At 34.5% G+C, this 18142-nt stretch overlaps 2 protein-coding genes across 2 annotated transcripts; both read right to left on the minus strand.

The window, feature by feature from the left end:
- Nucleotides 1-564: 564 nt before the first annotated feature.
- LOC135848170 (uncharacterized) lies at nt 565-1671 on the minus strand. The gene is made up of 2 exons (XM_065367983.1): nt 1335-1671; nt 565-1229 (listed from the first exon to the last, which is right to left on the minus strand). Exons 1-2 carry the CDS (start codon nt 1431-1433, stop codon nt 699-701), a joined length of 630 nt encoding a protein of 209 aa, XP_065224055.1. The 5' UTR covers nt 1434-1671; the 3' UTR covers nt 565-698.
- Nucleotides 1672-11531: 9860 nt separating this feature from the next.
- On the minus strand, nt 11532-13292 carry LOC135847671 (F-box only protein 6-like). The gene is made up of 4 exons (XM_065367327.1): nt 12806-13292; nt 12485-12734; nt 12272-12407; nt 11532-12182 (listed from the first exon to the last, which is right to left on the minus strand). The coding sequence occupies exons 1-4, from the start codon at nt 13137-13139 to the stop codon at nt 12012-12014; spliced, it is 891 nt and encodes a 296-aa protein (XP_065223399.1). The 5' UTR covers nt 13140-13292; the 3' UTR covers nt 11532-12011.
- Between the last annotated feature and the right edge of the window lie 4850 nt (nt 13293-18142).

The raw sequence follows: 18142 nt of genomic DNA on the forward strand, positions 1-18142 counted from the left end.
AAATTCAGCACTACTTACAAACTCAATCCTATAAGTACCTACTTCAGCTTCGTAAGTAGAAAAGTGCCTACTTCAATCTATTAAAATTTTGCGTTTTTCACTGAAAAAAATAAAATCAATTTAATGCTTAAAAAATTCACGGTGATTAGGAAAATCATAAGAAAAATCTTGGAAGAAGGCACCCAGATCGAAAATGAATAAGACTGCGATTGACTCGAACACGAAATCTCAGCATTTTACTGTACTTATCTACCTACCCCTTCAATACTTACTCAGAGTTGATAACATTTTTCAACAAAAAAGTTCGTCTAGTAAAAAATACGAAACCTACTAAAGACGATTTGAAAATTCGAGCAAATTTTCCTGTCATAAAATACGTCGACCAGAAATTCATGAAATACGTAATATACTCGTAGTACGTCCATAAGTCGAAACTGCGGTAATAAAATTTGGCTGAAAATACCGCAACCGATATAGGCAATATGCTTAAAACTCTCCATAACGTCGCGTTTGTGGTTCCTCTCGTATGTATATAGACGAAATAATTGCAATAGCTCGAACATCTAAATAACCATTATAAATATATTTCGAGAATAATCGTATTCCATAAAATAAACAAAATTTCTACGTCTATCATCGAACACGATTTAGCATATAAATCTAATATACGAGACGGCTTGTTAAAACCCAGAGCCAAACTACGATAATAAAGTCGCTTCGTAATCTTGCAAAATATTCTTCAATATATCTTTCGTCTGTAGCAAGCAGAATTCCTCAAATTTCACCATAGCTGGTCTGACATACTGTTGCATGAGTTCAGGACGTTTATCAACTCCAGCAGCCACAGACTCGCTGGTTTGGGTAATTTCCGTATTAAAATCGTCATTGATCTTGGTAATCGACTGCACAAGCTCGTCTACGGCGGAAGACATTAAATTTTGCATGGTTTGCGCATCCGGATCAGTGGCTGAAACACTTTGGTCGTATTTGGATACGTATTGCCTCAATTCTTCGGTTTTAGCTTTCAATTTATCTTCGAATTGTTGTAATTGTTGGGGATCTGGCATAGGCGACGAACTTTCACCGTTGAAGGATTCTACCAATTGTTCGTACATCGATGGTACCTCGGTGCAGAGATTAATGATTTGTAATTCAGCTCGCTCAGTTATGGGTATTTCATCAGTTGGGTTGACGGTGTCTATATTGAGCTGAGCGTCAGCCACGTATCCCTAAATTACACCACGTTTCAGTTAGAAAGCATCAAAAGAGCTAAATCAAATTAACTAACTATATTTTTAATTATATAATTTCAAAGATGTGTGATAATACCTTACCTCGAATACAGCCAACGAGCATACGACGAAAAATATGATTTTTTCCATTTTGAATACCGTCAAAAAATCTCGTGTAACGACAGACCAATCACTATACATACAACGATCAATCTCTCAAGTCGACGTTTTAAATACCCAAATGTCTGGTTTAAAAATGCAATTATTATTTAAGCAATTAATCCGAGCATTCGGCTTTTATTTACTCATATGTATCCATCAACGGAAACTTAATAGCTTTTCGTCGCATGAAAAATAACTTATTGAAGATAATTATAAACTAAGTCAATAAGCTCTACTACGACTAATCACCTAAACCGAACTAGGTACCTATGTATACTTTGTACAACATCGACGATTAAAAAATATTAAACGAGGTTTTCCAACTTCAAGACGTGAAAATTATCTCTTGGCAAACTTTCGAATCACCTTCGATAATCATTTAAAATTCATTTGGTGTAATAATCTTACAGCGATGTTGTTATGAATTTAATATAGCAAACAACTGCAGGTGTATGGATGGAACTGGTACAAAATTTTAATTTCAGTTGTCCTTGTGGAGCTTTTTGCTGGGTGAATATTTTTGACGTGCGGTTTTTGTAAATATTTAACGTCAAGTTTGTGACAAAAGTAAGGAAAGGGTCTGTCGTATTAGGTATCTCTACCTGTCGAAATTGAATGGTACCTAGATGCGTTAATTACATATAATGTCGTCGACGTAATTTTTTAAAATGAAAAATATCCAATAAGTATAAAACAGGTAGGTATTGTATACATGTACTTATAAGCAGGTAGATAGATTCTGGCACAATAGGTAACAATTCTGTCAGAATTTTCATTTTGTTTTCACCTGACAAATTTTTATCAATGTAATTTTAGTCGTTTTTTTAGTGAAATGTTTCAACTAAGAAAGTAGGCAGGTATAATGAATTTTAATTTTGTAAATGGATTTCGGAAGATTGAAAAAGTATTTACCTAATTAGTCGAGCTGTAAAGTGAAAGGAAAAGTAAATTGGGCATAGGTAGATATTTCAAACTGATGGACTTTTAAATATATTTAATATGATAGGTTTGAGTAAGAAAATGAGTACCTATGCAATTAGGTAAGTATTTTTGGCGGTATTCACATAAGAATTATTCAGATTTTTGATTTTAGTTGAGCTGACAAGAGTTAAGATGAGTTGAACTTTTTTTGAAAAAAATATAAGAATATATCAAGTGAGTACTGTTCCTGCGTCTTTTTTAATTGGATAAATCTTTTATTTAACCCAAAAATTAAACATAATTTTCCTCTATCTTTTAAACAGGTATACATACATAATTTGCATATAGTACCTACTTATTTAGCTCTAATTTTAACGACACTTACACTTTCGGAAGAAGCAACTCTTAAAATTTCTATACCTAACCAAAATTTCAGATGCATGAGTAAATTGATTTATCAATTTTTCGTCACAAAAAAAAAATTAGTGGTTTGCATCCAGAATGGTTATTTTTTCAAAGATTTGAGGTTTTCAAAGTTAGACTTTTTCTTTAGTAAAACAGATGAGCTTCTCGACTAACATGGAGACCTCCTGTCATTAAAGTTCATCATTCCTACAGAATTTTGAGCTTCTGACAAACTTTCAGTTTTTTTCATGAACTTTTGAAATTCTGATGAAATTGAAGGCATCATAACAACTGATTTGGGAAATTAAACAAAATTTTGTTTTATATATTGATTGAAAAAAGTCTTTTTCGAAAATTCACTGTTCCACCTGATTTTAGATGAACACCTCCAGCAAGTATGAGATTTTGATATTTAGCCATAAGGCTTATTCTGGGATTGACAAACGCGTTTTGGAAACGAATCTCAACTCTTCAGTAGATTCAACTCATTTTGGGAGTTAAAATCAGCCACCTCACTAATGACTCGACATTTCAAACTCCTTTCGAAAAAAATCGACGCAGCCATGGATTCGAATCGATGACTCTTTTGACTCTTTCTTGCACAAACTCCAGCTAGACGGATCAAATCATCTTAAGAAGCCAGACAAGGAAGAAGATAGATGAGCATGAGAGGCGAAACAGGTGGGTCAGTGACCTTAGGAAGCCAGTCAGACTGGTCAATTATCATAACATACCAGACAAGAATACAGACGACTATGGGAGGGCCGGACAAACGGGCGAATTTGATTTTAAGAAGCCAGACAGGCAGACATATGACCTTGGAAAGCTAGACAGGTGGGTCAGTGACCTTAAGAGTGCAGGGAGAAGGGTCAATGACCTTAAAAAGCCCGATAGGAAGACAGATACAACTTTGGAACTCTTTTTTTATAATTTTTATTTATGGAAATCTAATTTTTAAAATTTGGTAATTTTTTTGAATAGATGCTTTTCAAGTTTTCATTTCATTTTTCCTTAAAATCTTGACAGATTTTCTAATCTTTTGGGAAATTTCTATTTTATCCAAAATGGAAATTGGAAGCATTAAAATTTTGATGATTGTCAAAATTTACAAAAATTTCAGTTTTTTACTCACCATACTTATACTTTTTTAAAATCGTAACTTTAAAAAACAGTGATTTAAATTTTTTTTAAAATTGCTAAAAATTGGGAAATTTTTTGGGACGGTTGAAATTTTTAAATCAATGGTTCGACATAAATACTTATTTAATCATACAAAGTACTTACGTATGTTACTCAATTCACGTGAAGTCCAATTCATCAGACACTAGAATGGGTCGTTTTTCAAGTTTTTTTGAAATTTGATGGAACCTTTTGCAGCAAATTATTGTTGAATAAACTCAATGAGACGTAGGATTTTGAAATTTTTCAATATAATAGGTAGGCATGGTTTGTATTTAGTAAACCCAAAATGCTTAAAACGATGGTTTTTATAAAATTGAATCAAAATCCTTCGACTTTTTTTTTACGATTCACCCTATAAACCTATATCATCTCAATTCACCATACTCCCCCTCTCCTACCCAACACTGCAAAAATTTAATTATTGCGACAATATGGTAACTTGAAAACTTAACTTTCGAGAATACTCCCAATTAAAAAAATTCTCCACTCATCGCATAATGGCCCTTTCCATTTTTTTTCGTTTCTAGGGCTATTGTGTATACAATTGACATCTTACACAATTATTCGCGTGTTTTCATTCGTTTGGTCGTCGACTTATTTGCGCGTTATTTTCTCCCTCGCGATGATGGCGAAGTCGTCGTCTTACTCTTATAGGTACCTACTACCTACCTATTCTATACAGCAGCACCCGCATCGAGTTTTTAAACATGTATCTCGACGCGAAGTAATTTCACCGGTACATTTCATTTTCAGTTCTTCTTCACGCTCATCGTCATCATTAAATTTCTCCCGCTCTTGTGGAAAAGTTTCGCTTTTGAATTTTTCACCGATTCCAGAGAAAACATTGATGGTGATTTTCAGCGCAGTGTGCTCGTTAACTCGCAGAAAACAGAAAAAGAGGAAAAAAGTAAAAATAATAAGCTGCGAAGGGCTTGAAAACTTCGTATGTTGTATTTATTTTACGAAAATATTGTCATTAGAGTTGTTTTTCTTTCTAGTGTATGATTTTTTTCCCATTTTATTATGGCAATATACAATTTCAATGGATGTAGATTTGAATAGAGAATCGTCATTGAGGATAAGATACAAGAAAATACCTATGGTATATTTGAATTTTGCAGTCAGTTTTTTTTCCAGTAATTATTATATTTATGATGGCAATTGGTATTTATTATTGAGAACTCATGTTGATGGATGAAAGGAGTTTTCGAACTGGAAGATTGTAATGATTCGGAGGAATTGGGTTAGAAAAAAATCAGATATCTGAATTTTTTTATTATATTGTATGTACTTACTTAGATGACGTAAAAGGTCGAGAGAAACGGAAGAATGATGAAAAAACAATAGTTTTCAATGATTTGGAATCATGGAGTAGACTTTCTGACTATAGTAAGTATGGCTATTAAAATTGTTGACGATTTCTGAGCTATATTTGGCTGCTGCCATTATTTTCACCAAGTCAAATTACATACCATTCCATTTAAACCAATAGGTGGTGGAAAATCTAAATTTATGGTAGGTCAAAAGGAAGCATATAAATTTACAACAGTAAAAACATAGGCGAGCCGTCTGCAACATTAGCGAAAAATTCACGTGACGAAGGTCATAGGGTTTGATACGTCTATTAGGGAAATAGGTGAGTATATATCTACGTGTAACAAATTCGGCTGCCTCGAACCAATAAATTACAAACGAATATTTATATAGGTAGTCAAATTACGCCTTCACCTAAAGAGAGAAAGAAAAACTTTCGAGCACGCTATTCAGGAAAATGTATTGGCTCGAAGGAGAAAAGAAAAAGCAAAAATGAGAGGGAAAACAACTAACCATTTGAAGTAATTTATCACCTATGCAATTTATATGTATGTATGGGTTCTATAGCATGATTTTAAAAATATAATATTCTCGATGGCGGGGTACCTGCGTAGTGTTTTATAATACGCATTCAGTATGATCGCGTGGAACATCCATTTCGCACGGGCTGCGAGATAGATGGAGAGCGGAAGAGTTGACCATTTATGAAGAGCATAAAAACTACAACGTGTAGTTGTTGCGGATAAAGTACAGTACACCTAAACAATGTAGACTTCTATCGTATGTACATGTAGAATCAACCCAAAGAGATGCTTAATTTAAATATTAATAACTTAGAATATCGCAAAGAACACGCCTACGGTTTAGAAAAAAAATCAGAGTACGCCAATGATGAAGTTGTTGCAGTTATTTATGTATATTGATAAACACACGTGAATGGGGCAAAAGAGAAAAAAATGAATGAAAAAAAATCGTATTTGAAATAAATTAAACGCACGCGAGGGGTAATCGAGAGCAACAGAGAGAGAGAAAAAAAGGCGAAATATAGGTATAATCGATTCGAATCGTAACACAAAATGTGTCTGCACGGTGGTCACGCAAATGCAGACCTTGTGTTCCCACGCTGAGTTTTTATCTCCGAACACATAGAGCATATAGGTAAGATACCTGCAGCACAACCGAGGAAGTCATCGATAATATTTGGAATGAAATTATTTATCGCTCTTCTTACCTTTCGTATAAGAATTACTATCACAGATAAATTTATTACTGGTTTATACCCGAGGTATAATTTATTACACCTATTCATCGACGCGCTTAAGTAAACTCAGTTAACCTTATAATGTTTACTTTTTTTTCGCTTTTCTCTCTCTTATTGTGGGGAAATTTTCTGAATTAGAAAGAAAAAAAAATGAATAAAAATTATGAATATTATCACGTATTTTTTTAACAAGTGTTCTTCTATACTTCGTGGCACGTTCTACGCTGTACCCTGTACCATTATACCTATAGTTATATGAATAAAGCTCAAGGCGAAAAAACTGGTGAGAAGTTATCGTTCGTGATTATGTATTTTTGTTTTATATGATGCGAGCTGAAATTTTTTCTAAAATCGTTTTACTCAACGTTAAAAATATATGCTGGAGAAATTTCCAAATAGGTACCTAAAATGATCCCTTTGCCATGTCTGGGTTTTAAAACTGGAGTACCTAGGTGATCAAAAGAAGTTAGCAATACTGATAACTAATGATTTTTGTGACAAAGCACTTACAAACTATCGTCATATGTTTTCAATATCTTCTTATGGAGGGAATTATGTAAGTATATAAGGTGGGGGGGGGGGTTTGAATCTGCTCCTCTCGTAAAAATTCAACGCAACATAGGTCACACAATAAAGTATTCAATTTTATAAAAAATTATTGTTAGGTCCAGAAGGCTAGTGTTAGAAAAGTACCTACCTAAGTTGAAATTTGAAACCAGCATCTCACATGAGGTCCAAGTAAGCCAAAGGCTGACACGAAATTTGGAACATTTTGAAAATCCAAAGATTCATTGTGAGATTTTCAAATGGGGTAGGGGGCCATTTCATGGCTGGAGAGCTTCTAATCCCAGAAAAATAAGTTAAATTCAAACCCAACACAACAAAAAATACCAACTCATGTCCCATAAAGGATTCAACTAAAATTATTCTACGTCAAATTTCCTATAAGCATGACCAGTTATGTTGAAATATATTTTTCGATTTCTGGTGAATTTTTGAAAATCAAATTTTGGCTAAAAATGAGCAAAAAATCAAAATTTTACCAAATTGAGCTATAAAGCTGAAATTTGGGACATACCCTATTTTAGACCTGCCAAATTGATTGGTAATGATTTCAAACCGTTTTGAGCAGTTCTGGGGCCACCGGCACATTTTTGAAACTTGAAATTCCCACAAAATTTCCTCAAAACCAGTTGGAAAGCTAAAATTCATTCTGTAAACTAGTTTCAATACGCTGGGGAGTCGACTGCAAGTAGATTTCAAGTCGTTTCGGAGCCTTCATCGAGTTTTTTGGAAATTACTGGAGCCTCCAGTAAATTTTTGAAACTTGCAATTTCTACAAAATTTTATCAAATGGCGTTGGCAAGCCAAAAGTTGATTCGGATAGATTTTGTGGCATTTTTTGAAAAATATAAGTTACTAAAAATCTGCCGGAGACTCCAAAACGGATTGAAACTGCCTGCGATCCACCTCAGAATATAGTCAAAAATGAGGTGTCTCTGTTTGGTAAAATTTTATGAAAATTTCGAGCATTGAAAAATCTGCTGGAGGCTCCGGTAATTTCCAAAAAGTCGCTGGAGGCTCTAAAACGACTTGAATCTACCGGTAGTCGACTTTATAACGTTTTGAAATTAGTTTACGGAATGAATTTTAGCTTTCCAATTGCTTTTTATGAAATTTTAAGTTTCTAAAATCTGTTGGAGGCTCTAGGAATTTTTGAAAAGTCGCTGGAGGTTCCAAAATGACTTGAACTCACCTGCAGTCGACTTGATAGCGTATTGAAATTTGAGTACGTGAATCTTGGATTTCCAACTCTGTTTGGTAAATTTTTATGGAAATTTCGAGCATCGAAATACCTGCTGGAGGCTCCAAAATGACTTGAAATCCACTTGCAGTCGACTCCCTAGCGTATTTAAATTAGTTTACAGAATGAATTTTAGCTTTCCAACTGCTTTTGATGAAATTTTGTGGAAATTTCAAGTTTCAAAAATCTACTGGAGGCTCCAAGAATTTTCAATGAGTTGCTGGTGGCCACAAAATGACTCAAACTCACCAAGCAGTCGACTTAATAGCTGTTTAAATTGGATTGCAGCGTGAATTCCCACTTTCCAACTTTTGATGAAATTTTGTGGGAATTTCAAGCTTCAAAAATATGCTGGAGGCTCCAGAACTGCTTAAAACGGTTTGAAATCGCTACCAATCAATTTGGCTGGTCTAAAATAGGGTATGTCCCAAATTTCAGCTTTATAGCTCAATTTGGTAAAATTTTTATTTTTTTCTCATTTTTAGCCAAAATTTGATTTTCAAAAATTCACCAAGAAATCGAAAAATATATTTCAACTGAATTGGTCATGCTTATAGGAAATTTGACGTAAAATAATTTTAGTTCAATCACTTTTTCTCTCGGATCCTTCATTTCAGCGATATAGTCTAAAAACCTGTATCGGCAAAGGTTAATGACCTCTTGCGGGGGTAGCCGGAGAGTTGCGGGGTGCAACTTTTGATGGGTTGATTTAGAGACCAATCTGAACAAATAATGTGAAATTCAGCTTTCCTCCAATTTTTTCGAGGTTCGACTAAAAATTTTGCTAAAATTACTGGACTATAAATTTCTAGTTCTTGAATATTCCAGCATAAGGCATTGAGATTCGGTTATACTTACGCCATTTTTAATTTCCAACCCAAAATCGATTATTGGCCTTTTTGAGCTATTTTAAAGTTCTCGGAGGATACGAAATAAATGGGCATAAGTCAAATTAAATAGTACATACTTCAATTTGATCAAATTGCCGAATTTGAATTTTAGAAAATTTGCCAGAAATACAGAAATGAAAGTTGACCACACTTTCGAGCACCAGATTAAACATGTTCCTACTGGTTGAGATACATGATTATAACTAGTCAAATTCTCTCTTAATGATTTTTTTAAAATTGTGAAGTAACCAATAGTTGAAAATTATTGGTGAAAATTGGAATTTTTAGGTAGAATAATATTTTCACCTCTTGCCTGTTCCAACTTTCTGAAAAAATCTCACCTAATTTTCAGAAAAATCGAAGTTTGATGAGTTTCAAGGGAATTTAATTAAGATTCGACAAAAATAATTCAAGTTCGAGAGCAAAATTAGTTGCTTGAGTGATATCATAAGAATCACTCAGTTTTCCCCTATTTTTAGGTAAATTCTTCGCAAGTGGGCTGTCTATTGAAAAAGGAACAACAGAAAATTTTTACCATAGCGTAATTACCATATTGTTAATTAGCATTTAAATAACAACGCACTAAATCCAAGTGTTATTTAATTTATTTATTAACGCCTACTCTTCTCCAATTCTCTCCGCACCGAAAATTGCTGAGATTAGACTCCTGCTATAGTAATTTTCCACCATCTCATGGTTACATAAAGACTCGAACACGAAAAGAAATCCCACATCGTTCGTACCAAAAATCTCTTAGATTGCGGCGTAGCTTATTTTAGATCGACGGAAACTACGAAATCCCTAACAAATTACACTCATCATCAAAAATATTAATTTGACGCGAAACCGAAAAATGGTATATCTACGTTTGAAATATTAAATTCGGCAGTGAATTATGATCGGCTTAATGCACAGAAACCTCGTGCTGAAAGGATAAACGTTGTTGCTTTTCGTATTGTATATGGCGTCGCCACGCTTCTCTCTCTCCCTTTGTACAGGCTTTCTCTCTTTCTTTCTATCACGTGGCAGAGCTGAGCACATCACACGAGGTATATAGACGCTCTCTCTATACAATGAAACAATAATCCGGAACCCTGTGTAGAATTAATTAGCTGCAGAATATTTAATTTAAATGCCGGTGAACGTTTTACCCTTTTATAATTTTCAACAGTTATGTTAAAAACTAGTTATATACCATAAGATATATTATACGCGATATATTCGACGGTGCAATGTTCGAGAATTTTAAAAGGCTCTGCCGAGAATGATTAATTCGCGTTCAACGGCCGCCTCACCGCCCCCTTCCTCGTATAACCAGAGTATCTCTGTACGCGAGTACCTACTAATAAAATATCGCATATTTTCAGTCGCCTCTTCTGCCTACGAAATTTCAGCGCACCGCTGCGAAATTAAATTATCAATTGGTTGCGGTATTTTTTGAGGGCATATCCTGGTTTTACATCAATGGAACCGCGACACACTTGGCAGCTAAATAAATTGATCTACATTCGTATTAATTCAACTTTGAACCTTGGTAGCTTGCAATACAAATTGCCAGGAATGCCAGGTGTAGGTTAACCGATGTATTTGAAACTCCTTTGTTTGTTCTATATTTTATTCTTGTCTATTTATTTAAATTTGAAAACTCGTTGTAGTACGGTCTATAACTATTTGTATTTGTTCAGATAAATATTCAGAATACATATATCAAATGAGCAAGAAATAGAAAACTCATTTCAGGAGTTCAGGGTGTCTTAAGAGGGAACATTGTGAGCCCTCAAATTGAATGTTCTACTTTTTCTACTCTAAGGTAAGTGACGTTCGCCCCTTCATTTTTCAAAGTAGGCAACTTGTTCTTCTCAAACAACCCGCATAACATAACCCTCTCTCAAAAATTGGACAATATCGCTGTCGTCGGAGACGAGCTTTTCATCGTTGTCTTTGATTTTGTGGTTCACAATAAGACTAAATCCGTCCTCTCAAAAATGAAAAAATTTCGATATGATTGAAATTTTAACACCAATTCGAGTTACAAGTCAAAAATTCACTTGAGATGGTGTTCAATAAGGCACCGATCAAAAAACAAAAAATTTCTGAAGAAAATTAAAAAATCGCTGGAGGCTTCAGAATGGCTCAAAACTAATACCTAGTTCTCAACTTGTAGAAGTTGAATAGAAAGAATTATAGTGTAAACGTTTAAAATCGCCCTTGAAAAGATCTTTTTTGAATGCTTTAAAAATTCACTTCAGGACATGCTCTTTTCATTTAGCTTGGGTTCAAAAAATTCTTTTCTATAAGACGATACAGTCTATATTTTCAGTTCTAATTAGCCCTTCCAACCTCATAATATTTGAAAATGATTAAAATGCATGATAAAAATATATTTAAAATGAATTCAACACAACTTTACAGTTAAATAAGTTCAAAGCTCTATAAGACATGAATCGAAGTAAGTAGATTAAATTAAATCACAAGATGTTGGAGCGAATAAGATGGATTTAAAAAAAATTAAAGTTAAGTAAATAAATGCCATGATTAAACACCGGTGCGATTTTTCAACAGTAGAATACTATTTTTACGAATGAACAACTAATTATCATCATCATTTTATCTTCTAATTACAATTAAAATAAGGAATATAAACTTCGAAAATACACTTTTTTATGGTAACAATTTAAAAACTCGATAAAAATACCAATAAATAAAATCATTTGCTTAAAAATACTAATGCTTACACAATAATGACTTTATAAAATCAATAGCATACACAAATAATAGGCATTTAAAATGCATAAGGAATTGAAAAGCATATAAAAATATAACGCACACAGAATCACGATTTAAACCAGCTCTTCAGAATCAGAATTTTTTAGCACTGGTAATGAAATTTTCAACACTGCTCCAGACATTTTACTACCATAATGACCAGCCCAAAACTGCGTATCTTTTCCTTCGTGATCAAACTTGATGTATCTCACATTAGGACCATAATCATCGAAAGTAAGTTCAACCTAGAATGTTGCAATAATTCATGAAAATCAAATTGACTGTTAGGTATAAATACCGAAACATTATATTATTTTTCAAGAAAATAACCAACTTTTTCCCAAGCTCTGCCTTCCCATTGATGAACTATTTGTACCGGACTTTGCTTCTCGTGTAACACATTTTTATCTCCATCTAGAAGGCTCACAGTCATCTGATATTTACACCCGCAATCGAATCTACCAGCATACCTGCAACATAGTACATACCTATGACATCAGACCAAACGTTGATATAAAATAAAAGCAAGAAGTAGGCATGTACGTACCATTCACTAGCGATTATAGTGGGTTGATGTTCGTCCATGATTTTTGTTGAGATGCCAAAACTTTTCAAGTTGACAATTTGGTACTTTTCCACCTTAGAATACGACGTCACGAAACAGCTGGTACAATTATCGAAATCTTCATGATTAGGTAAAGGATCAGAACCCACTGGAACGGTTTCGATTTCCCAGCCATTCGAAGTAACTTTAGCTCGCTTCATTTTTTCTCCCGTGAACCAGTACTTCATTTTTTCTGAAACGAAAAGTGTTTTAAAAAATGCGTAGGTAATATACGTCATAACAATACATATAGGTACTGCTTACTTTGTCCACAATGATTTCTGATTAAATTCGTTTCAAATGGATCAAACTTGAAAATAGTGTAATAAGTATACCACGGTAGCTTCAATGCCATTCTTTCTGTTAAAGATAGTTTAGAAACACTTCGTTGTTTGGCTGTTCGAAGGAGAATTCTCCATACATCTTCGTCGATCAAGTATTTCCACATTTTACACACTAGTCGGCAGTTAAAAACCAAAGATTTGGGATCAACGTAACTCAATATGAGAGAGAGTACCTCTTCCGGAATGTAGTGTGACTGCAGGAATACTAATCCGTTCAGATCGTCACTGTCTCCATCAGGACCGGGACCACTCATTTTGTATGAATACCTTAACGAATAATATTTTAGCGAATCAAACACCAAATTACTTCGCGAACAAATTTTTATTGGAAACACGATTCTAAGAATTTATTTGAGTCATCTCCTTCCCTATCAATTTGATGTGTTTACGTTTGGATTTCATTGATAAAGCGAACCAACAGAGAATAATATTTGATATAGAGGTGTGCACTGGTCGGTGAGAAAAGTTTACTTCGTGTTGAATTCGTTTGGAGCGGTAGTGAACGATCCTGTTTCTCGACATTTCGACAATCCATGGAAGTGTACCACTGTACCAGTCAGTGCTGAACTGCTGAATTGCTGATGCTGGACTGCTGGGACGCTGGGACCTTGGGACTGGGAGGCTGGTAGTGGTACCTACTGATCCGTGGTCCATTTGGTCAATGGTCATTGCCTCATTGCCGCATTGGTCACTGGTCAGTGTCAGTGATCTAGAGAAAAACTAGACAGCTGCGCCTGGCGCAGCTGTAACAGTGTGCGTAGCTTCTTTAGTTAGGAAAGCACAACCCAATTTGGGAAAAGAAGCACAACGCGATTTTGAAAAAAAGCACAACAAAATTTCAAAAAAAGGCACAACTTCGAAAAAAGCACAACGCGACTTCAAAATAATAAGCACAATGCTATTTTGAAAAAAAAACAACACAACTTTGAAAAAAAGCACCGCAAATTTTAAAAATAGAACGAGATTTCAAAAAAGATCACAAAAAAAGCGCCGCAAATTTAAAAAATAGAACGAGATTTCCAAAAAGATCACAATATGATTTTCAAAAAAAAGCGCAACACAACTTTGAAAAAAAGTGACTGGGATTTTGAAAGCAGAACGCAATCATGATTAAAAAAAAAAGCACATTGCGAATTTGAAAAAAGGCACAACGAGTTTTTAGAAAGAAAAGCACAACGTGATTTTGAAAAAAAAGCGCGACGCGATTTTTTAAAAAAAAGCACAATGCGGTTTCCGAAAAAAAGCACAACGCAAACTTTGAAAAAAAGCAAAACGCGAACTTTAGAAAAAAAACAACGCGATTTCAAAAAAAGCACAACGCGAACTTCGAACAAAAAGCACAACGCGATTTCCGAAAAAAGCACAACACAAACTTTGAAAATTTTGGAAAAAAACGCAATTTCAAAAAAAGCACAACGCGATTTCGGAAAAAAAGACCAACATGATTTTGAAAAAAAGCAAAACGCAAACTTTGGAAAAAAATAACGCGATTTCAAAAAAAGCATAACGCGAACTTCAAACAAAAAGCACAACGCGATTTTTTAAAAAAAAAGTACGACGCAATTTTTTAAAAGAAAGCATGACGCGATTTCCGAAAAAAAGCACAACGCAAACTTTGAAAAAAAAAGCACAACGCAAACTTTGGAAAAAAACAACGCGATTTCAAAAAAAGCACAACGCAAACTTCGACCAAAAAGCACAACGCGATTTTTTAAAAAAAATGCACGACCCAATTTTTTTAAAAAAAAGCACAATGCAAACTTTGAAAAAAAAAGCACAACGCAAATTTTGGAAAAAAACAACGCGATTTCAAAAAAAGCACAACGCGAACTTCGACCAAAAAGCACAACGCGATTTCAGAAAAAAGCACAACGTGATTTTGAAAAAAAAGCACAACGCGATTTCAGAAAGAAAAGCACAACACAATTTCAAAATAAAAAGCAGAACGTGATTTTGGAAAAAAAGCACAACGCAATTTCGGAAAGAAGAGCACAACGCGATTTTGAAAAAAAGCACAACGCGATTTCGGGAAAAAGCACAATGCGATTTCGGGAAAAAGGACAACGCAATTTTTAAAAAAAACCGCGGTTTTTAGAAGAAAAGCACAACGCGACTTTGTAAAAAAAGCACAACGCGACTTTGGAAAAAAGCACAACCCGATTTTTAAAAAAAGCACAACGCGAATTTTTGAAAAAAGCACAACACGAATTTTTGAAAAAAAAGCACGCGATTTCAAAATACCCAGTTGACCACACGCTAGCAAAAAGCTAGCAAATTTTACGCTAGCGCAAATGGTGCCGGAATTTGAGACACTTTTTTAAAAAAATGCTAGCAAATCAGTTGCGATTAGGTCGCATTAGCGTAGCAGAATTGCGCACAAATAGCTAGCGCGTAGCTGGCATAAAGCTAGCAAAAAGCTAGCATTTTGTTGGCACTTTGCTCTGCATTCTGCTACGTACATGCGACTAAATCGCGACTGATTTGCTAGCAATTTTTGCAAAAAGTGTCTCATATTCAGGCACCATTTACGCTAGCGCAAATTATGCTAGCAAGAAGCTAGCATTTTGCTGGCGTAGATAAACTTTGATCAGTAAAGTAATTATTACTATTAGTTAATTTATGAAAATTCTGAGTATTTACTTTTAATAGGTGGTAGTTTTTCAGGAAATTCCAAAAATTAGGCGACTGGCCTAGTATGCTATCTCAGAGCTAGCATAACGCTAGCATCTTGGGATAGTGTAAGATGAGTGATGTCACTCTTCTTACTTTTCAACAAGATACCACCTTGAGCTTATATTCACATTGATGACATACTTTATCTAAGAGTAGCAAAGTATACCATGAGAGAGATCGACGCTAGCGCTTTGCTAGCATTATGCTAGCACTTGGGTTAAAAAATCTCTTTATTAAATAAAAAATGTTTTTTTTTTTTTTTTTTATAGAAAAATTGCCAAAATTTAAAATTTGAAAATGAAGTATCAAACAAACTGAAAATAAAAAATTTCAAAAATATTTGAACAACATTTTTAATGAACAATAAAATTACTTTATAAAAAGTGAAGTTAAACAACTTGAATGATTTTTAAATAGGTAATGGAATATTCTTCAAAATTATTTTTCAAAGTTAAAGGTAGCCAAAATGAAAAAAAAGCTAGCGCTTAGGTTGAAAAATCTCTTTATTAAGTAATAATAAAAAATGAATGGGAGTAATTGCACCTCCCTGCCGATCCTCCGGGACAACTTTTTTCTTAAAGGGGACATCCTAAGGAACATTTTAAAGCAAACTTGCTCAAAAAAAAATTGGCCTTACTTACAAAATGGGGGCCATTTTGATTGACAGGTCAGCCGAAATCGCTGATTTTGCGTTTCAACATAGGACGTGTACAAAATTTTTCAAACCTTACAAACGTAGATCGAAAGATCATGCAAAAATTCATCACTTGTCACAATTTCAATTGCTTAAGTACGTTTTTTGATTTTTGGTGAATTTTTGAAAATTCAATTTATTAGGCCAAGAATGAGGGAAAAAAATCAAAATTTTACCAAATTGACCAAGAAAGCTGAAATTTGGGATATACCCTATTTTTGACATGCCAAATCGATAGGAAACGGTTTTAACCTGTTTTGAGCAGTTCTGGAGTCTCCAGCAGATTTTTGAAACTCGAAATTCCCACAAAATTTCATCAAATTGAAGTTGTAAAGCTCAAATTTATTCTGAAAACTAATTTCAATACGCTACGAAGTATTGCAGGTGAATTTCAAGTCGTTTTGGAGCCTACAGCGACTCTTTGAAAATTCCTGAAGCCTCCAGCAGATTTTTGAAACTTTAAATTTTCACAAAATTTCATCAAACTGAGATGGAGAGTCGAAATTCATTCTGCAAACTAATTTTAATACGCTACGAAGTCGACTGCTTGTGGATTTCAAGTCGTTTTGGAGCCTCCAGCGACTTTTCAAAGGTTGTATGGCGTTTTTTGGAAAATTGGAATTTCCTAAAAGTAGCTGGAAGCTTCAAAACCATTTGAAACCTGCGAAGTAAATTTCAGCTTGCCAACTCCATTATTTGATAAATTAATGTTGTGGGAATTTCAAGTTTCAAAAACCTACTGGAGGCTCTAAAATGACTTGAACCCACCTGAAGTCGTCTTCAGAGGGTGTTAAAATTGGAGTGTAGAGTAAATTACAGCTTTCCATGTCCATTTGATGAAATTTTGTTGTCCCCTTTAAGAAAAAAGTTGCCCCGGAAGATCGACGGGGGGGGGGGGGGTGCAATTACTCCTATTGTCATATGCCGGATTATTTAGAATGATTTTTGTATGCGCGTTGAGGGATGGAAGATACTTGCTCGCATTTTGCTACAATAAATAACGCAGAAAAAGGTTTATTGGTGAGAAATGCGTAAGATCTGGTAGCACTTTCCTATCATTTGACTACGAAGAAAACGCCAAGTCACCAGATGCAGAAACTAGAGATATGCTTACATTTTTCTAGAGCCAGATGGCTAAGTAAATGCTAGCTCAGAGATGCAAGAATATTACCTGCAGTTTCCTATCATAAAACTGTGAGCAAGTACATATTAGTCAGTGATACGCTGGCATTAAGCGAGCAGGTATAGAGTGAGGCAAAAGCTAGCTGAGATACGCGAGAATATTGCTTGAACTTTCTTGGCATAGAATTGCAAGCAAGTATCCATCAGTGATACGCTAGCATCAGGCGAGCATGTATGAAGTGAAGTAAAAGCTAGCTGAGATATGCGAGAATATTGCTTGAACTGTCCTAGCATAGAATTGCGAGCAAGTATCCGCCAGTAATACGCTAGCATAAGGCGAGCAAGTTAAAGTGAAGTAAAAGCTAGCTGAGAGTCGCTGGAAAACAGCTCGAAAATTGCTAGAATTGAATTTGCTAGCGAAAAACTGCAAGAAAATCGCTTGCTTTTAGCGAGATAATTATTGCTGGCCACAAAAAGCGAGTAAATTGCTAGCAACTTATCAAAACGCGAATAAAATGCTAGCTTTTTGCTAGCATGTGGTCAACTGGGTAAAAGCAGAACGAATTTTGGAAAAAAAAAGCACAACGCGATTTTGAAAGAAAGCACAACGCGATTTTGGAAAAAAGCACAATGGGAGCTTCAAAAAAAAGCACAACGCGAATGTTCAAAAAAAAGCACAACGCAAATTTTCAAAAAAAAGCACAACGCAAATTTTGGAAAAAAAGCACAACGCGATTTTTAAAAAAAGCAGAACGTGATTTTGAAAAG

This window comes from Planococcus citri, chromosome 5 (assembly GCF_950023065.1).
Source record: "Planococcus citri chromosome 5, ihPlaCitr1.1, whole genome shotgun sequence".
Classification (NCBI taxonomy): Eukaryota; Metazoa; Arthropoda; class Insecta; order Hemiptera; family Pseudococcidae; genus Planococcus; species Planococcus citri.